This window comes from Morus notabilis, unplaced genomic scaffold, assembly GCF_000414095.1.
Source record: "Morus notabilis unplaced genomic scaffold, ASM41409v2 Scaffold276, whole genome shotgun sequence".
NCBI classification, from domain to species: Eukaryota; Viridiplantae; Streptophyta; class Magnoliopsida; order Rosales; family Moraceae; genus Morus; species Morus notabilis.
Window position 1 is genome coordinate 36,616 of NW_010361626.1, and position 22,296 is coordinate 58,911.

General features: G+C 30.9%; 2 protein-coding genes across 2 annotated transcripts; both read left to right on the top strand.

The window, feature by feature from the left end:
- The first annotated feature begins 503 nt into the window (after window positions 1-503).
- On the top strand, window positions 504-2,880 carry LOC21408585 (pentatricopeptide repeat-containing protein At1g06143). Its single transcript, XM_010100168.2, has 2 exons — window positions 504-2,406; window positions 2,813-2,880. The coding sequence occupies exon 1, from the start codon at window positions 548-550 to the stop codon at window positions 2,252-2,254; it is 1,707 nt and encodes a 568-aa protein (XP_010098470.2). The 5' UTR covers window positions 504-547; the 3' UTR covers window positions 2,255-2,406; window positions 2,813-2,880.
- A 9,779-nt stretch (window positions 2,881-12,659) lies between these two features.
- On the top strand, window positions 12,660-14,786 carry LOC21408586. Its single transcript, XM_024167038.1, has 2 exons — window positions 12,660-13,904; window positions 14,373-14,786. Exons 1-2 carry the CDS (start codon window positions 13,146-13,148, stop codon window positions 14,784-14,786), a joined length of 1,173 nt encoding a protein of 390 aa, XP_024022806.1. The 5' UTR covers window positions 12,660-13,145.
- The last annotated feature ends 7,510 nt before the right edge of the window (window positions 14,787-22,296 follow it).

The following is a 22,296-nucleotide window of genomic DNA, read 5'->3' on the forward strand; positions in this document are numbered from 1 at the left end:
AAGTATCTCTACTTATTTGTATCCCTCTTATTGACATATTTCATGATTTTTTTTTCAGAAGTTAGGGATTCGGCTTTGGGTTTGAATTGTTTATTGAATTCCTATTTTATGGAAGAAGCATAAAAAAAAAGGGCTTCTTTAATAAGATTAGTTAAAATAAGAGGGCTTCTTTAATAAGATTAGAGAAAATGAATTACTTATAGTTTTTTATTTTTAATTATTATATGTGTATAAAAACTGTTTATTTTATATATTTTTTTAATTTAATATAATTTTAATTTTATTTAACGATTAAAAATTAACACACATTCTCAATAAAAAATAAAACATAAAAAAGAATTAGGTATTCCTTTTCGTTGTCATTAGATATCTTTTGCAATTTGTTTGGGAGGCTTCAACAGTCCCAAGCACTGAATCAAAAATCAAAATGTCATAAATGATTGTGTTGTTCATGTAAGCTGATCTTGTTATTAGTGTTTGGATAATTATAGTACACACTGAAAAGTAAAATGTGTTCCCGACTTTCTCGGGAAGTGTTTATAAGTAGATGGGAAGGACAATAAAATTTTTTCCATTTTTGTTCCCCAATATGCTGTTCCAGAGGCGCTCGTTTGTCGCTGAACGGATCAAGAAATGCTCGAAGTTAACAGAGCTGGAACATGTATATGCTTCCATGATTAAGACTGGTGCAACCCAAGATCCTTTGCTGACGAACCAATTTATCTCTGCATCTTCCAATTTTTCACGTGTAGATTATGCGGTTTTAGCCTTTAAACAGATAGAAAATCCTAATGTCTTTGTCTACAATGCAATGATTAGAGGCTATGTTAATGATGGTTATCCTTACCAAGCTTTAGAGTGTTATGTAGACATGATGAGGGCTAAAGTTTCCCCCACGAGTTATACATTTCCATCATTGATTAGGGCTTGCACCTTATTATTTGTTCCGGGATTCGGGGAAGCTGTTCATGGCCATATTTGGAGGAATGGGCTTGACTCACATGTTTATGTTCAGACTGCTATGGTTGATTTTTATTCAAAGTTATCCAGAATCAAAGATTCGAGAAGGGTGTTCGATGAAATGTCGGAAAGAGATGCTTTTGCATGGACTACGATGATTTCGGCTCATGCTCGAGCGGGTGATATGGATTGCGCAGCTAAATTGTTTGAGAGAATGAGTGAAAAGAATACAACCACTTGGAATAGCATGATTGATGGATTTGCTAGATTAGGGAATTTGGAGTCTGCAGAGCTGCTGTTCCATCAAATGCCTGCAAGGGATACAATTTCATGGACAACCATGATCACGTGCTATTCGCATAACAAGAAACACAGAGAAGCTCTGGCAGCGTTCGAAGAGATGACGATGAATGGTATCAGCCCCGATGGAGTGACGATGGCGACTGTCGTTTCTGCTTGTGCCCATCTTGGAGCTCTTGAATTGGGAAAGGAGATGCATCTTTATGTAATGCAAAACGGGTTTCATCTTGATGTTTTTATAGGATCTGCATTGATTGATATGTATGCCAAGTGCGGGGCATTAGATAGAGCTCTTCTAGTTTTCTTCAAATTGCGTGATAAAAACCTGTTCTGCTGGAATTCAATCATTGAAGGACTTGCAGCTCATGGGTATGCAGAAGAGACGCTGGCGATGCTTAGCAAGATGGAAGAGAAGAATATCAAGCCAAATGGGGTTACCTTCGTTAGTGTTCTAAGTGCCTGCACTCATGCAGGGCTTGTTCAAGAAGGCCGCAAGAGGTTTTTAAGCATGACGAATGATTATTCAATCACTCCGGGGGTCGAACACTATGGGTGCATGGTTGATCTACTCAGCAAAGCTGGATTGCTTGAAGAAGCACTAGATTTAATAAGAAGCATGAAAGTTACACCCAACTCTATTATTTGGGGGGCCTTGTTGGGCGGATGTAAGCTTCATAGGAACTTGACAATTGCTCAGGTTGCCGTTAAGGAACTAATGGTATTGGAACCAAACAACAGTGGTTATTACCACCTTTTAGTTGACATGTTTGCTGAAGTAAATCAATGGGGAGAGGTTAAAAAGATTTGGGCAATCATGAAGGAACTTGGGGTGGAAAAGAAATGTCCGGGAGCAAGTTGGATTGAAATGGAAAGAAGCATTCACCAGTTTGCGGCATCTGATAATTCTCACCCGGCATCTGCTGAAATTTACTCGTTGTTGGCTTGGTTAAATGGGCAGTTAAAACTTGCAGGCTATGTTCCAGATCTCAGTTAACATAAGTTACATCCTTCACATTGAGAAATGATGATGCTCGCAAAAAGAATGGATAATGCTGGTGCAGCAAACCGCGCTGCAGATATGGATAAGCAAATAGTTGGGTGAATCCAACAAAAAGAATTAGCAATCCAGGCACCCGCGCCCACATGGTACATTCTTTGCTCTGCTTCTCACATTTGTTCTTTTAAACCCTGTTGCTGTGGCCTGTTGAGTTTAGATATTTCATATTAGTTCCAACACAAGCATTCAATTTTTTCTGCCACATTAGCAAAATATGGTGAAAATGATATGCTCTAAATCAAATTAATTTGGAACTGTTATTAAGGATGCTTACTGTTTGCGCAAAATTTGTTTTTGAAACTGTCGTTGTCAATATTTAGCTGCCTTTTTTCTTTTTCCTGATTAAGTTTCTAAAATCAAGTGGTTTTTATCACCAAGTTACGTTTTAATACCTGATTGTAAAAGAGAACAGAAAAAAAAAAAATTATAAAAATAAAATAGAGCTACAGATACAAAAAACATAGTTGTGACTTGTGACCCGAATTTTTCTTGCAGTGACCCAGATATATCACAAAGATCCAGAAGGAAATCACATCCTTGCCTCTCCAATCCATTCTCTGGGGACACAATACGTTTCATGCTTGGTAATTTTACTGAACAATTGAAGTCGTAGAATTTTTCTGTTGCTAAAAGCATTGTGCTTTAAAGCTAACTGAATTTTTGTGTTGAAATTGGGCATTAGCATAGGGTATGTTATTGTAGAACCTAATTATGATGCTAAATCCCGTCTCTTTTGTAGTGTTTGGCCTGGAAAATAGCCTCAATAAACTGAATGTAGGAGATTTAGGGCTTGTTCTTTTAGAGTTTAACTTGAGTATAATTCTTGAGTTGAATTTGAGTTATAACTTGAGTTTATGTTTGGTTGTGTACATTTAAGTTTTGATTTGAGATAAGAATCTTTTTGAGTTTGTGTTTAAGTAAGTCAAAACTTGAATTTGTATTTATATAGTATTTTAATAAAAACTCAATGCTGATGAAAATTTTTAATAGGGTATATGGGTCGGGTTTTATTCGTCTTTTCGTTGTTAACGCATAGAAAAAAAAATCATCTCAATCATAATTAAAACGAAAAAATTATAGCATTTTTAAGAATAGAAAAAATATTGTTCATTAATTTGAGTTCGAGTTTCTGAACTCGAGTTGAAGAGGAAACTTGAACTCGAGTTTTAGTCCTAAACTCGAGTTTAAACTTAAAAGAACATAAACTCGAATAAAGTTATAACTCGAGTTGTTTTTTTTTTTAGTTTTTCACTCAAAAGAACAAGCTCTTAGTTCCACAGATTCTGATCATCTCCCATGTAATGTCATATATGTTGTATTGCTCTATAACCATTCCCAACCATGTTGAATGGACTATACATATGTTTGGTAGAGGAGTTCGAATCATAGTTCAAACGGTTCAAACGGTTCTGTTACAGTGTTTTTTCTCATAAATATTTAAATTTTAATTCAAACCATCTGGTTTGTACTCATGAACCAAATAACTCCGATAAGATTGTGTTTGAGTGCATCAATGAATTACTGTTGGAATGGAAATGGTGGTGATAGGAATAACATGGAATTATAAAGCAAGTCCCTTGTTTAGTTGAGACTTTGGAATTTCATATCACGAAACATGAAACGGGGAATTATATAAAATTCAAGCACGAGCTTGATGTCTTTAAATCTAGTAGAAAACCGAGGTACTTTTTTTTTTTTTTTCCAAGTACTTGTTTAATATGCTTCTGAGATTGGGCATTATGTAAAATCCATAATTATTACTCTCAAATCAATATTTGGGAAGATTAAGCAGGCAGAGAAGTAATAGGTCTCTGATTTTCTTTGTTTGAAATGCTTGTGTAGTCAAATAGTTATTCTCTGCTATTGAATATTATATATAAGCCCTAGCCTGTAAGTTGTCTTGAAAGATTAGTACATTATTTGATCTTATAGTTATTGCATGGATTAAGTGGAAATCTTAAAACTGGTCGAACGTATCAAGTACGTATAGACTATAGAATAGAATTTGAAAACTTAAGCTTGTTCGAGTTTAGAATTCGAGTTTTGCTACGGTAAAAAGCTCTCAGAAACAGTCATATATAACTTTTTTGCTACAGTAAAAAGCTCTCACACAACATCACATTTCAACTCGAATTAAAAACTTGAATTAGCGAACCGAACGGACTGAGTATAAATATTGTATTCAGTCGATCCTGGTTAGGACACGTACATATTGCAACCAAAGATAATGTTCTGTGAAGTTTCCTGTTTGTAACATTTTTTTTTTTTTTTACTCTGGCCTAGTCAAATCTTGTGACTCTGTGAGACATTAATCATGTAGGGTTGATTCCTAAAATCTAACAACTATTTTCATTTTTTTTCCAAATAACTTTTTTTTTTTTTGGCTATTTTGCATGAACATCTTCCGAACTTTTTGAATTTGGCAATTTAATTCTTAAACTTTTTTTTTCTGACAATTAACCCTCAGAACTTTTAATTTTTTAGCACATTTAGTCATTGTTGCTCAAATTCGTTAAAATTTTAGTGGTTTTTTGTGCCAAACTTACAAGTGACAGCTTAAGAAACACATTAATGATATTTTTGTTTGGTATTAATAAAATAGGACTTTCTATGGTGTTCCCTCTTTTTTAGGAACACCGGTGTTCCTTCTTATCAGTTGTTAAATCTATATTAAAATTTGGTTAAAAGTCAAATCAGATTGAAAAAGTAATACATATCCAACTGCTGATAAGTAGAGAACACCGGTGTTCTCAAAAAATAGGAAAGACCAGAAAATTTTCCCGTTTGGTTCATGGATTAGAATAATGAGATTAGAACCATTTTTTATTTACGTGTATTTTTTGTGAGAGAAAATACTGTAGCGAATCATGAATCATGATTCGAATCAGAGAACGAATCCTCCAACCAAACGGGCAATTAAATTAAAGTTTAACTTATAATAAAATTAAGTTCAAGTTTTTGTGCTCACTATTTAAACTGGGTTAAAATGAACTAAATCAGTAAAACAAACGAGAAAAATATGTTTAGAGATTAGATTAGATATCCCTCACCAAGGGAGGACTATTTAGGTGGCTATGGTTGTTTTTCTAGGGCCAAATGACGCCCCAAACATAAGATTAGTATTCCGTTATGCCTTTTTGTTATCTTAATCGAATCCTAAATCTGATTATCCAAGCAACACCATGAAAACAATGCTCAAAAATTTTCTTAACAGAAACAGCTAACCATCTTCAAGATATCTGGATTCTATTTATGGTGCACGATAGTAGTTTTCTTCCTTCCTTTCTTTTTTTTTTTTTTTTAAACAAAATGGTAAATAAAAAAGGGAGGTAATTTAATTCCAACTTATATAACAATAAATCTTGTTGAAAACCCAAAATCCATATAACAAACAATCCATTAAAGTAAACAAAATTATCAAACAATTGTTTTTAATAACAAGTGAACAACAGAGAGATGTACTCTTCTTGAGGACAAATTCCGCAAATAAAACAAAACATGTTTTACAAGAAAATAATCTTTAGCTCTCGTTGCCACTGCCAATCTTCACCTGACCCTTAGCGCTAAAGGTTAAAGTTCATACCGGGCCCGCGGCCCGAATGAAAATTTCGGGTCAAATTGGCTTAGCCTTAAATGGGAGATAAACGGCTCAGTTTGACTCTAAGCCTGAAAAATTTAAGATCGACTCAAATAATTATACTAAATATAAATGTCTAGACTCATATATTTTTAAGGATAAATTTTTTATTTTTTCAAAATTTTATTTAAAAAGAGGACGTCCCAGCCCGGTCTGAATAAACTTTTGAGTTTGAAACTTTAACCCGGTCCAACCTAAAGAATAGGCCTGAGCGGGACCGAGCCCGAGCCAACAGTGACAAATATCGGGCCGGCGTGTTTGATCCAATCAAAACTTACAACTCTACTTAACACTAATTATATAAATGAAATTCATTACTAGCAATAATTATGGCGTCGTTCGTTTCGCGTGTTTGAGTTTTTAATTCGAACAGAAATGTGATATTTTCTGAGAGTTTTTAACTGTATAAATCTAAAATTAAAATAACGAGGCCCATATAAAAGAAATCCACCACGTAACTTTACTAAACAAGGTTGACGTAATTGTTCCCCTTGGGAATCAATGCCCAACTACACCAACATTTTGGCATGTGATGATGTGAATATATTTCGTTTTACGATCCACAATCAATGTCCATGCCTTTAGACTATGGTACTTTAATATATAAATATAGAGTTTTTTTATTAATGGAACTGTTTTATATATATCTGGGTCTGATCTGATATCCGAAATGTGAAACATTGTCGTAACTTCTTCCCCCATCTTCATCACACTCCCAAGACATAAATCACTGACACAAATTGGGAGCCTTATTGAATTCAATGACAAATTGTAATTCATTACTTGAAGTTACTATTTTGCCCCTCAGTTTTGTACCCCTAAAAGCGCAGGCTAGAGTCCAAAAACTTATAACGAAAGGGACAAGTCAGGGGTTTCAATGACAATAGTTGGGGCCTCTGGCCCTTTAATGGTCAAACCATAGTCAAAGTGATGTGTACAACAGATGTACCCATCTCATGTCCTACCTGGGGATGATTAAAGAAAAGTGCAATACTATTCAACACGGGGTAATGCAAGCACAACTTATTAATGAGATGTAAGATCGTTAATTTAAATTTTTAATTTAAGTTAATATGTAATTTTATGTGAAAATTTTTTATTATAGTAAAAAAGTTAGATATGATTATTTTTAAAAAATTTTTACTATAATAAAATTTAAATTATAAATTCAAATCAATTAAATAAACGGTACCTAATCTAATAAAATGTAAGCTTTATAAGCCTCATTTAATTCGTTAATTTAAATTAAAATATAATTTTATATGAAAATTTTTTACCGTATCATAAAAAATTTAATATAATTTTTTATGAAAATTTTTAACCATAATAAAATTAAAAATAAAAATTTCACTAAGGAGCCAGAGCTTACAGATAGAATCTGCCTTTTATTATTAATGGTGGCGGTTACTGTTTAGCACCAATATGCTTTTAAGCTTTTTTTTTTTTTTTTTTTGAAAAAAAAATCTATGGGAGATGGTCCGTTCACCTCACTAATTTGAGTTTAGAATTTAAGTTAATATGTAATTTTATATGATAATTTTTTACTATAATAAAAAAATTAAATGTGATTATTTGTGAAAGCTTTTTACTGTAGAAAAACTAAAATTTTAAATTTGAATCAGTAAAATAAACGTGTCGTTAGTTTTTTTTTTTTTTTTTCCCACTCTCTCTCTCTCTCGGCATACGGAAATCTAAAAATTTTCTTAAAATTTAGTTGTACTTATTTATTACTTTCTTAAAAGTTGTGTTTAGTAAAAAAATAACGGGAGATGGTCCGTTCACTTCACTAATTTGAGTTTAAAATTTAAGTTAATATGTAATTTTATATGATAATTTTTTATTATAATAAAAAAATTAAATGTAATTATTTGTGAAAGCTTTTTACTGTAGAAAAACTAAAATTTTAAATTTAAATCAGTGAAATAAACGTGTCGTTAGTTTTTTTTTTTTTTTTTCCCACTCTCTCTCTCTCTCGGCATACGGAAATCTAAAAATTTTCTTAAAATTTAGTTGTACTTATTTATTACTTTCTTAAAAGTTGTGTTTAGTAAAAAAATAAAAAAAAGGAGGTAAATGACTGATTTTTAACAACTTTTTTAATAAATAGCATATCTTTTTATTTTTTAAACAAATAGTCGAAGTTTTTTTTATTTTAGTAAAATAGTCATTTTTTCAATAGTCAATCAGTAATTTAGCTATTCATTATTACAATTTATCAATAATTTATCATTAATAAATTTATAATTTGCTAATTGAAATTGATTAATTATTAATTGATTTTGATTAATTATTTACCGAATTGATTAACAATGAAAAATTACCGACTTAATTAGTGAGAAAAACCTAAGTCAATCAGTGATTGATCACATGAAACTTCTGTACCACATGAAATTGATCTAACAATTAATTTCACTACTTGTAGGTTTATATTGATTTTGTTTTCTTTTTCCTTTTTCTTACCGAAGATACCCATTAATGGCTAATATAGTAATCCCTTTTTACTTGATGAAATGCATACAACATGCACACCGTGTTAGATTCATGCAAGTTGGTACACGCATCGTAACTAACTAGTAGCTTTCTATATATGGCTTATAATTCTTAGAAACTTTATACACTTAAGAATTTCAGATGCTAAAAATATGTACGTATTAGTTTTTTAAGTTAACTCCAAACTTCATCAAGTCCTTATTGTAATGAGCTACTCAAAATTTTAAACGTGTCATTTTCACAAGCTTGAACTTAAAGAAAGTGTCAAAATTCTTCCTTCCAATACCTACTTTCGTTAAATTAAACTAGTTTTGAAAATCTCCCATAAACTATAATTTCGTTAAATTTACAGATTTTCCATCACATTAGACAACAATTCGTAAAATCTGTCATTTATAGATTATTTGGTTGCTAGATTCATGCCATGATTGGTCAGTTACGTCTAGTGTTTTCCTACGTTAGATGACTTTGTCACTAAAATGTTGTTAGTTACGCCTTGTACCTAGTATTAAAATTATAGTAATGTGTCAAAAAAAAAAGAGAGGGAAATAGTAAAAATAAAAGTGTTGTTATTATTATTATTTTTTATCATCATTAACTCCTCAACATGGACAAATTAACTAATGGTCAACGATCCATATTGCTAAGGTTTATAATTTATGAGGCAGCTAACACGCGATATCTACCCCCTTTTTTTTTTAGCATATTGCTACTTGCATGCATGCATGCAATGGATGTTACCTTAGATCTTAAATACTAAGTAAATAAGGTAAAAGAAATAATAATGAATAGTTTAGATATAGTATTTTTTCGAAGAGGTCCATGATTGCTATAAGGATAATTAAATCTGTAGCCATACTGACAAAAGTATGAGCGAGATGGCAAATTACTTAAATATTATATGTATGTATATATATGTATATATATATATATATGAGTTTACATGTCGAAGTATCAAAAGTAAGATTCAGAAAATCGTATCCTTTCCCGGTAATGTCAATTAGTATCATGGTTATGCATGAAAAGTTTTAATATATTGAACGGTCATGCGTCCTCCATCATCACTTGATTTTTTTTTAAAAAAAAAATTACCCTTTACTAATTTTAATGTCAATTAGTATCATTGTTTCTCTCTCACATTATTATATACACGTTCCGCTAAAATAATCCTTTGACTATATATGCGCTCTGCCACTGCCGGGAATGACTGACTTTACACAGAAAGAGGCCGTAGGAAAAACATCAATCCAGTTAAGCACTCCTTTAATGGGGTATGCATAGGCTAATTAATTAAGCTAGGTGTAGATTAGCAAAAATAATTAAGCTAGGTGTAGCTCGTTTTCTCTAGATTAAGGGTTCATTACATGTATTTTATATATGATCAGTTGAAATTAATGCAAGAAAAACACTTATATCCCGATCGTTTTGCATATTCGAGTTGAGAATTTGACGTTGAAAAGTGAATTTATGTGAGAAAAAATATTGTAGCACAAAAAATTAAATTTGATTTTTTATGAGAGAAAACATTATAACAAAAATGTGAGTTGTGATTCGAATTAACTGAAACAAATTGTTTTTAATACTATGAAAGCTTTTTGAAAGTTAGAGCATTTTACAAATTTGTGATTGTTTTTAACGATTTTAAGTTTGCATTAAATACGGAAGCACATGTTGAGTACATTTGTTTAATTTCATTTTAAAAATCTCTTGTCAATTGTAGTACTGTTGAGTTGAAGTTGTCAAAAAAAAATTAATTAGCTACGACATTATCGTCGCAAATAAATTTAAAATGTCATGACAAATAATAATTAGCTGTTAATTATTTGTGACGACATTATATCATTGCAAATAATTTTTAAGTCGTCGCAAATAATCATTTTTCCTGCGTCTACTTTTTTGTGAAATCTTAAAAGATTATTTGCGACGACAAAGAGACAATGTCGTCGCAAATAACCTAAAACTATTTGCGATGACTTATCGTCGCAAAAAATGGATTACCTTGGCGTCAAAAAACCGCGCCATTGAAATTTGCGCTCCAAAATTATTTGCGACGACATTTAAGTTGTTAGCGACAACATAGTTATTTTATTTAACAGGGAGTAATTGCGACGACATGTCGTCGTAAATATGGTATTATTTGTGACGACATGTCGTCGTAAATATAGTATTTTTTGTGACGATAAATGTCGTCGTAAATGGCCTTTATTGTTGTAGTGTAAAGGATTAATCGACCAAAAAAAAAAAAAAAAACTAAAGAGATGAGATGATCACATCTAATTAAAAAGTAAGAGACTGATATCACCAAATTTTTGTTTGCTCCGACTATCTGTACCTTCTTTTTCCACTAATCTGATTCATTTTTTTTTATATATATTCTTTAAAGATTGTATTTACCATTTTTTTTCAAATATACACACTTTCTTGGTCTTATACGTTTCCTCATTAATTTCTTTACCGTCATTGAAAACAACAGAAGAAAAAATAGAATTTACATTTTGTTCATGGATTAGGGACCTAATGCTTTTAATAGTTGCTTTCTTTCTCCAAAATCAAATTTGCTAAAAATTTCATACCTAGAATTCATGATTCAACATTATCAAAAAAAAAAAAAAAAAAACAAAGAAAGAAAGAAAGAAAGAAAGAAGGAAAGAAAAGAAAAGAAAAAAAAAAAAAAGAGCTCATGAGATTCAACAATACTAGCCTCCTGTATTTTTCTCTTAGCTCTAGCTAGCTAGCTAGTACAATGAAGGTAAAATATTAGTTAAAAGTGAATAGTCTTTTATCAGAATTTAAGGTTAAAGTTTATGTTTTTAAGTTTTTAATTTAAATTGAAATATAATTTTATGTGAAAATTTTTTATTATAATAAAAAAATTAAATATAATTATTTTTAAAATTTTTTTATTATAATAAAACTCGATAAAATTAACGAATTATCCGTATACATTTGTGGTGATGCTCTCACCACTGCATTCAAGAAATAATTAGTTTGAATATGTTTCTCTTTTGAAAGGACCACTGACACTTCTATTTTTATCTCTCTGAAGTTTTTTATTTTCTTTTTTTCTCCTGAAAATCCTGTACAAATTAGTCGACAATAGAAAACAGCTTATAAAATCAAAAGAAAACGTTTCAATACTTGTGCGAGAATCCCTGATATAGTATGACAAGAAAAATATATGCTACAAGTCGATACTGCAAATCCTGGGCAGTACCCTAAGATTTTAATCAATTTATTATCTTATAATAATTGTTTAATAGAATATAATTCAAATTTAAGCTAAAGGTTAAAAATTAAATCTCACTATAATAAAATTTTTACTAACGTGAAAAAAAGAGAAAAGCTATTTGATTAAAATGAAGTTTTGTGTAGTGACATAAATAATAGGGTTAAAAATAATAATAATTAAATTAGTATGATCAATTTTTTAATTATTAAATTTAATTCAAAACTCATTAAATTAAAAAAAATATGAAAAATAGACAATTTTATAATACAAATTTAATGGTTAAAAATGATTAAAATAAAGGTTGAAGAAAAAAATACCAATAATGTTATTTGTTGATTTAAATTTTTAATTTGAGTTGAATTATAATTTTATATGAAAATTTTTTACTGTAATAAAAAAATTAAATATAATTATTTTAAAATTTTTTTATTATAATAAAATTTAAATTATAAACTTAAATTAATAAAATAAAAGGCAGATAGGTAATAAATAATTTTAACTTTTACTTGCAATAAATAGCTACAATTGGGACGGGTGGTGATGATTGAAGTGGACCACGTGTATGGTAGTGGTAGTCATACTCGTCGACTTTCCAGTGCCAGCAAGCACTATATCTTTTCCCTTCTAATCCTCTCTCTCTCCCTGTCTGAAATTTTTGGGGTTTGTTGATATGTCAGTTTGAATGGATTTGCTTGGCCTTTTCTTATAATGGTACTCTCTCTCCTCCATCTTCACTCGCCCCTTCTCTCTCTCTCTCTCTCTCTCTCTTGGTTTTCCTCACTTTGTGGGGGGTGTAGTAGTGGTTTGCATAAGTAGATTTAGATTTGAACTTTAAACTTTTGGAGATTTCTTTTGGGATTTTATAAAAAGAGTTGATCACTTCGCCAATCCAACAAATCCTATAGAGCTAGCTCATCAAAAGGTTGAAAATTCCCAAGTAGCAAAAGTGTTTGAAGGAAGAAAAAAAAAATGAAAACTCACTCGTATATGGTGCAGAAACTCAGCTCATGATCTTACCAGTATAACCTATTTTCTTACTTCTCCACAAACCGACACTTTACCAAAAAAATCCCCCAAAAAAGCAAAAATAAGAAAGCTTCACAACTTAATAGTGAGCTCAAGAGTGAGTGATTAGTGATTAGCCTTGTTTAACCAAAACCCACTTGTTACCTTTTACCTAAATTAGCAAACCTAGTGGAGATTTGACTGGTTTTGGTCTTTTGGGAGAAGAAATAGTACTTTTACAGCCCACACATCAAATCAAAACCCTCTAGAGAGGAAGCAAAAGACAGAGAAAAAAAGACCCCAAGACACAAATACTTAAACCCAATTAAACACTCTTCTTCTTTCTTTTCTTTCCCAACTCCTCTTTAGCAAAGTTTCATGTTTGTTTGAGTAGTTTTTTTGCATGCACTTTAGAGATCATAGTCATAGAATATTATTATTGTGATTGTTGTTATAATTATAATAATATGGCTGATAATCAAGGAGCTGCCACTACTAGTCTTATGAGAGACTACAGAAAAGGGAACTGGACAGTAAGTGAAACGATGATCCTAATTGAGGCAAAGAAGATGGACGACGAGAGAAGAATGAAGAGAAGCACAGGAAACGACAGCGAAGGAGGATCAATCAGGATCAACAAACCGGCGGAGCTGAGGTGGAAATGGGTTGAGGATTATTGTTGGAGAAAAGGGTGTATGAGGAGCCAAAACCAGTGCAACGACAAGTGGGACAATCTCATGAGGGACTACAAGAAAGTGAGGGATTACGAGAGAAAAGTCATGGCCGATCATCAAGGAATTAGTACTAGTAGTGCGACCGATCAGTCCTATTGGAAGCTTGAGAAGAACGAGAGGAAAGATAAGAACCTGCCCACCAACATGTTGCCTCAAATTTACGAGGCTTTGGTTGAGGTTGTGGAGAAGAAACCTCCGAGGGCTTTGGCTGCTTTGGTGCCAATAACTTCGACTCCTCCAGCCACTGTTGTTGGGTATAATGTGGTGGAGAGAATTATCGGCGGCGGCGGCGGAAGTGGCCGTGGCAGCGGTACTAGTATTATTCATCATCACCAACAACAAACGCCGTTAGTGGCGTCAGCACAAGCTTTATTGCAGCATCATATTTCACCGTCACCAATTACAGCATTGCCACTTCCACCAGCGGTGCCGGCAGCGCCGAGTCCAATGCAAGCGCAACCTCTTCCGTACCCACAGCCGATATTGCCCACAGTAGGTACTTTCACTTTCTTCTTGTTTTTTTTTTTTCAGTAAAAGAGAATTACCCTTCAATGAGAAAATTCCATTTTGAAGAGTTTTATTATCGTTTTTTTAATTGAAGTGCAACATTCTCAGGAAATTAAGTGGGTACTTTTGTTAATCTGTTTTGATAACAATACCATATTTGTTAACTTGTGATATTGTGTGTAGTTTTTCATCTCTCTTGAATTTTTCTATTCAATGCAGAAAAAGTGTCCATTTTGTTATTCCATGAATTAAGCAACTATCATGTATACATAATATATATATATATATATTTAAATAAGTGACCATCCATGAATGACTGATGATCTTCCGAGTGAGATGGCTATTATTTAATAAAATGATTTGGGTATACATAATTTGTGAGCAATCTTTAGTGTATATTGATTGGTTGAAATTTTCTTGTTTTTTGTGGGTGCATATTTGTATCATTTGGAGATGTGTGATAGCTCAGATTCTGATACAAGTGAGAATCCTTCTCCACACTCACCAGCAAAGAGAAGAAGAAAAACAGACCAACAACAACAACAACAACAACAACAAGAACAAGGGACGACAAGTGCAAGTGCAAGAATTAGCACTGGCACAAGCTCATCAAATCATGAAGTGGCTTTTGCCATCTCCAAAAGCGCTTCCATTATAGCAGAAGCACTTCAGGCCTGTGAGGAGAGAGAAGAGAGAAGGCACAGAGACCTTCTGAGCTTGCATGAGAGGAGGCTCAAGATTGAGGAATCTAAGACTGAGGTCAACAGGCAAGGCATTAATGGCCTCGTTGACGCCATTAACAACCTCGCCAATTCCATCCAAGCTCTGGCTTCCGACAAGCACCAATCCACTTCCAAACCTTCTTAGCTTAATATAATATAATATATATAATTATTCTTGGAAATAACTATTTTTCTATTTAATATTATATCTTCGATTTACGTCTAATTATGCTCTCTGATGATTCATGTGTTAATGGTGGTTTTCATTAATCCCCATTTGGTTGCGGTTTTGTATATAATTCATAAATTAAACTCATTGTGTTCTTCTTCCATTTGGATTTTCATTGATGATTTTTTATCATATTTATGCTGGTTGGTTACTTGGCTTTTGACTCTCTCTCCTTTCCCTCTCTCTCTCTCTCTCTCTCTATATATATATATATATATATATCTCTCTCTCTCTCTCTAGTATAGACGCGCATATGCCATTTCAAGCTTCAATAAGAAGCTAGTTGTAAATTAGTTGTCACTTTCTTTTAATTCTATGCACAAATACAGTAACCAATGCCCTTCACTTTTTAATGGGATATTTAGGAAGAAATACAAGTTTAATTTCTAGTTTGTCCTTTCCTTTTCCACCCTATATCTTCAGTCCATGCATGTATGCTATTAAACCAGAACGTTTAAAAATTAAAATGAATAAATATGAGAATTATCCCACAGCTACGTAAAACCTTTAGATATGTATTAGTTTTGTTAGTTTTGCTTACTTCTAATTTTGATATGATTTAATCACTAATTTTTTTTTTCTTTTAATTAGCTGGTTTTCACTAAAGTTGACAACGTTGCTGGCGCAATCGCGTTTGGTCGATGCATTTAGAATTATGATTCAGAATCAATTTTGATTTACGAGTATTTTTTGTGAGAAAAAATACTAAAACAAGTCACGAACTATGATTCGAACCATGACACGAATCCTTGAACTAAACGCAAATGATCTAATGTTAAGATAACATTCTTCTACCAAAACACGTTAAGTTTTTTCTTTTGAAAATTAAACACATTAAGATTACAATCACATATCCCATTCATATCATTGTACCAAGAAAAAAAAAACTAATTATATTTATCACAACAGCTTTTAAAAATGATTATAGATTTATTTGGAATTGAAAAACTTGCCATAATATATAGATATATCTAATTATCTGTTGCCACCGCGCGCTTTCATAGTCTATGCATTTACAAATATTGGCTTTGATAACCTACCTTTTATGATGTTCAACAGATACAAATACCCTTCAATTCATTAAAAAAAAAAAAAAGAAAGAAAAGACTAGATACAAGTACCCTTCAATTTGTGTCATGGTTCGTGACTTGTTATAGTATTTTTTCTCATAAAAAACACACGTAAATTGAGAATAGTTCTGAATCTATAAACTAAACGTCCATTTCATCTAATTCAAAGATATAATGACCATATGCCCAAAAATTAAAAAACACTGTAAATTTACCTACAAAGATATCTCTAAACTGTCTTATTCTCAAAACGAAAAAAAAAATACATTTACTTCATTAATGAAAACAGTGTTTTAGCTGTTAATTTATGACGCGTTTGGGATTCGTTTCAAAATAATTTTATGTTTTGTATGAAAATGAAAATGAAAACGTTTTTAATTTCAGACATAAATAATTTTTAAAATGTGTTTGGTAGTTTTATCAAGAGATTATTTTCAGTATAAAAAAATCAATTAATGTCTTTATCTCTTTCTCTGTGCTCGAGAGAGGAGAAAACGAAAACAAAAAATAAAAAATAACTAAAAGTCGTTTTTTATTTCTCTCTCATTTTACACTAAATTAAAAAATTATTTTTATTTTTATTTTTTATCTTTATTACACTAAACGACATTTTAAAAACATTTTTATTTTTTTCTTAAAAAATAAAAATAGAATTAATTCAAAACACGGTCTTAATTTTTTACACAGTACTCATTTGCAATAAAAATGTTTCTGTATTGCACCTTTTAAATTTTAAACGCCGACATGCACATTCTAAAAAAAAAAAAAAAAAAAAAAAAAACACTTTCAATAACTAACTCCCTCCTCACCTAACAAAAAGTTTTGCCGAATATATGAGTGGCTCACAAAATAACAAAATGTTGTACAGTAACACGAGCTACACATCGTTTTCGCTGGGCATCATCTCCTTTTCTCTTTCTCTTGTTTTTTTTTTTTTTTTTTTTTTGCTAATCCTCTTTCTCTTGTTTTTTATGTACAATTTTATGAGTTTCAAAAATGGGAAAAGATCAATAGAAAAAGATTACGTTAGGCATCTAAAGAGAAATTTCTCTGCACGCGCTCTCGCATGGGAAGGAGGCAACAAAATTCATGGTGCTGCGTTTCAATTGGTACGTATTACACACGCGCCACATGAGAAGGTGGGAAATCCTTGCCAAAACGACATCTATCATTTATGAGGTAGAAATATATATATATATATATATGTATGAGAGAGAGAAAGGAAAGAAATGTTAGTGAGCAGAGGAGCAGTGGCCAGTGGTGGTACTGCAGAAACTGCAACTGCACAGAGAGGAAATGGCTTCCCCCAAAAGACTGGTCAAAGGCGACCGGTCAATGATCTCTCTGACTCTCAGAAAATGCTTTTGGGGCTGAAATTACTAGAATGCCATCATGGTTTTTTGGCATTCTCATCTCCTCTGTATTCCATTGCCTCTTGTGTCAATGAAGGCTGGCTGGCTCTTACAAAAGTCGGACCCTGTCCATTTCTCTTTCTTTTCACTATTTACTTTTCTGCCCTTTTCTGAGAGTCACTCTTGAGAGTGAGAGGTCATTATTGCTAATTTGTTAGTAGTCTCTTTGTTGTATATTTCTGACAAAAGGTGTCTGCTCAAGGTTTTTTTTTTTTTTTTTTTTTTTTTTTTTTTTTTTTTTTAAAAAATTACTGAATTTAATAATATTAGGGGTGTTTCTTCCCTAGAATAAAAAAATAAAACTATCTTTTTTATTTTTTTTAACTTATAAAAAATTATCTATTCTACGTATTTTTTTATTTCATTTGATTTTGATTAAATAGAACGGTCAAAAAATTAGGTTTATTAGTAAGACGACTTACTGAAAATAATCCATAATTTTAATATGATGAGTTTAGATTTTTATCATTTTATTCTTGGTTAATATCCTTTTTATTAGTATATAGTTATTTAACTAAAAAAAATATTAGAAAGTAGGAGGTAAATGGTGCATTTAGAATTACTTTTTGTTGTTTTTAAAACGATTATGTACATCTTTTGAGGTATGAAAATAAAAACGGTCTGAAAACCGTGTTTGTTTAGTAAATATTTTAAAAAAATGAAAACGGAAATAAAAAAATAATGAGAATGATTTTTGTGAAGAAACTAGAAAACGGTTAAAAGTTATTTTTCCTTTTTTGTTTTTATTTTCTAATAGTTATCAATAATGTTATAATATATTAATTAATAATTATAATCAAACACGATTTCACTTTTTTATTATACTCAAAATAATCTCTTAAAATTTTAATCAAACATAATTTTAGAATCTATTTCAAAATAATTTTCAAAACAATATCATTTTTATTTTTATATTAAAAATAAATTATTTTAAAAACGTTAGCAAACTGTCCAAAAATTCAGAGTATATGTCTTCTTAAAAATTAAAAAATTAAAAAAAATAAAAAAACTTTTTGGGGTGCCCTTTTGCTCTTTTTGTAAGAGCATCACAGAGAGCCTGAATGTAATGGGCATTTCAGCTTTTTTCACTTTTTCTTTTCAAAGTAATCTTATTTTCTTTTTCATACTTTTTACTCCGCATTGCTCATTTTCTTTTCGAGTTATTTGTTGTTTTGTTTGGATCCGGTCAGATTTCCTTACCTTTCTTCTCATTTCACAGAGATGTATGACAATTGCTTTATGTTATGAGTCTTATGACATAAAAGAGCCATTGTGCTCTTTCAGAGTATAGTGCAGGCAATAATATTATGCAAAAGAAATGGATATTGCGTATTGGAGATTCTCCCAACAAGAAAAATTAGAATTTCGTAATCTTATCAACAAGATGGTAAAAGCCTTTTCTAGGCTCAAACTCAAAATATTATGTCACCCTTTTGGGAAACTTTCATGCTGCCAAGGATGTTTTTTTTCTTTTTTTTTTTTTTTTCCAACAGTGTGCCGTGAAAGGAGGAGAAGACACGTGGACAATAAAAAAGAATATATGAGAGCAACCAGTTGAATATGGAAAAAAAAAAATTAGAGGACAACAATCGTTTAATTTACTCAACGATCGATGAAACAAAAAACGCGATTGAGGACATTCCTTAAGTGTACCCGGACAAGTTTTAAACTCATTCTTTTGTGTTCCTGGACATTGGTTGTGTGCTTAAGAAAACGTTTGGTTCATGGATTAGAATTATAAGATTAGAATTATTTTCAATTTACGTATATTTTTTGTGAGAGAAAACACTATAACGAACCATGAACCATGATTCGAATCAGGATACGAATGGACATTGATTGTGTGCTTAAGAAGACGTTTGGTTTATTGATTAGAATCATAAGATTAGAACTATTTTTAATTTACGTGTATTTTTTATGAGAGAAAATACTATAACGAACCATGAATCATGATTCGAATCGGGATACGAATTTCTCAACTAAACAACTCCTAAATTTGAGAAGTCTAGTTTTATGGATCCATGGCGATCGTGGTATAAAGATGAAAATCACACATCCTACAAAGACGATCGCATGACCAAAGAGTATCATAGCATATTTCAAGAGAGCATAAAGTTTATGACAACATAAATCAACATTGAAAGAAAAAAGATAAAACAAATGAGAAAACAAATTAATAATATTCCAAACAAATAGGAATCGAATCTGTCAGGGGATGAAGATATTTAATTTCAGTATTTTTTTTTATTTTTCTTATTTCGTGAGTCTCAGTCCATGAATCGTGCTATTAGTGGGAAGCTTGAGTTAGAAAGGATAATGGGAAGCAATGACCTCGTTCAGTTTGCTGTTGAGATGTGATTTTATATGAAAATTTTTAACTGTAACAGAAAAAATTAAAAATAATTTTTTTATAAGAGTTTTTAATTATAATAAAATTAAAATTTAAAATTTAAATCGGTAAAATAAGCGCAGTTTAAGTGAGGCCACAATGATCGTGTAGTCATAGATGACGATCGCATACTGGGATGTGCTATTTTTCTTCTTCTTTTTTTTCTCCTTCGTTCATGCCTAGCCACGTATATATATAGCGTAATATTTATACAACTGTACATAAGATGAATATTTGTTTGTTGGGTATTATTTCATTTTAGTTGTTCACATGTATATAGCCTAATATTTATACAACTGTACATAAGATGAATATTTGTTTGTTGGGTATTATTTCATTTTAGTTGTTCACATGTATATAGCCTAATATTTGTACAGTTGTAGCTTACTTTTCTTTCTTCTGCTAATCAAATTTTAACTTACTTCGTATATAATGAATATCGGACCTTAGCATTCTCCAGAAGATTTACAAATATAAGACCTTTTTTTTATACGGTGTGGGGCTATGTCCCCACTTTATTAAATGTATGTTAAAATTTTATGAATATTTTTTTTAGAATAAAAAATTTATGAACTTTTTCAAAATAGTTTTTTTACGTTAAAATATTATTTTTAAATTAAAATACCGGGGTATAACGGAAACTATTGAAAAATTCTATCTCATTATTGCATTTTTATAATTTTCAGGGGCAAATAGTTAACAAAAATGGTGAAAAAAAAATTGGGCTGTTATAATAAACGGAGCCATTGGGCCCAGGAACAGCTGCCCCCTAAGCCCAATGCAGCTCTGCTCCATGTTCACAAACATTTCTTTACAAAAATTTGGGTAATCTTTAATAATTTTTATTATCTACTCTTGATTTATAATTTTTTAGTTAAATAATTATACTAATAAAAGAGTATTTATCAAGAGTAAAAAATGAAAGTCTAAACTCATACACTTTTAAAAGATAAATTCTTTATTTTTTCTAAAAACTTTTACTGTTCCGTTGTAAAGTTTGAATAAATATTGTAAGCTTTCACATGTTCCATCGTGTTTTTCATACAACCGTTGTCATAAATATTGTAAGCTTTCACATGTTCCATCGTGTTTTTCATACAACCGTTGTCATAAATATTGTAAGCTTTCACATGTTCCATCGTGTTTTTCATACAACCGTTGTCACACTTTTAAAAAAATCTTAAAAATATGAGACGTTTGGTTCATGGATTAGAATCGTGTGATTAGAATCATTTTTAATTTACGTGTATTTTTTATGAGAGAAAATACTGTAACAAATTACGAACTATGATTCGAATCAGATAACGAATCTCCCAACCAAACAACCCATAAACTATCCTTAATGAACAAAAAGTTTTTTCGTTTCATAAAAAATGTTACCCAAAATATCGTGTACTTTACTAACTATCGTATGAATATTCTAACGACCGTAAAATTTACACTTCAATCGTTTACTTTGTCTTACACATCGTTTCTTATACCGAACAGTTGCCATTTTTTATTTTCATTTTACGTTTTTTAACTGAAGACTTGACGAGGAAAAAACATTTTTTTAATTTGTTATTTCACTCATCGTTAAATTTACAACTTAATCATAACATTTTCACTTTTATTTGTTTCTTTACGAGAAATATACTTATACGTTGCATGTTTCATAAAATTTAACAGATTCTTCATTTATTTTCGTCTATTTTTTCGCTTCCTTTGATAAAAATATACTTATTAACGATTTTTATTAAACTTTTAGCGATCGTCTAATATGCATAACGATCGGCAAATTTTTGAAAATATAACTGTAACTTTTTGTGATTGTCTAACGATCGCCAAATTTTTTGAAAGTATAACTCTTTACAAAACTTGCACGATTGTTGGATTTCAGTAAGAACAAAAAAGTGCTTTCTCCCAAATAATAAAAATAATAAGTTAAATAGCTGAATGGTTGAACTGTGACTTTTACCCCTTACTCTTAATAAATATATTTTTATTAGTATAATTATTTGACTAAAAGAGTTATGAATTAAGAATAAAAGATAAAAATCTTAATCTATACACTTTCAAAGAGTATTTATCAAGATTATCCGTTAAAATTTGGTCATTCTTGCGTGTTACAAACCTTTTTTTTTTCTCTTATGTTTCCTCCACTGTTGCCATTGAAAAACACCTAAAAAAGATTTCTAATTATTATATACTTCCTCAATAAGATATTAGTTTTAGTATTATTTATTATACATTATCATTTAAAAAAAAAAATTAACGTATCGTACTTTGAGAAGTGTTGCACAAAATTTTTTTCCTTTAAAAAATACGTATAGGTTGTGACTCTTAGAGTATGTTTGGTAGGAAAGAAAAGTATAAGGAAGGAAGAATGTGAAGGAATTTTAAGAGAAAAAATAAAAATGTAGGTTGTTTAGTAGGAGAGAAAAGAGAAATGAAGAGAAAATAGAGTAGTGGAAAATAATACATGTGGGCTCCACTATTTTTTTCTTTCCACAAGTGGGCAGAAAATGGGATGAAAAATGAGGACAACCTACTATTTTTTTTCTTTCCACAAGTGG

What these genes read in the sequence shown, in the direction of transcription:
- LOC21408585 (XM_010100168.2), top strand. Translation starts at nt 548, where the DNA reads ATGGGAAGGACAATAAAATTTTTTCCATTTTTGTTCCCCAATATGCTG.
- LOC21408586 (XM_024167038.1), top strand. Translation starts at nt 13,146, where the DNA reads ATGGCTGATAATCAAGGAGCTGCCACTACTAGTCTTATGAGAGACTAC. An exon ending in CACAGCCGATATTGCCCACA is followed by an intron (nt 13,905 to 14,372) that starts GTAGGTACTTTC and finishes TATCATTTGGAG; the next exon opens with ATGTGTGATAGCTCAGATTC.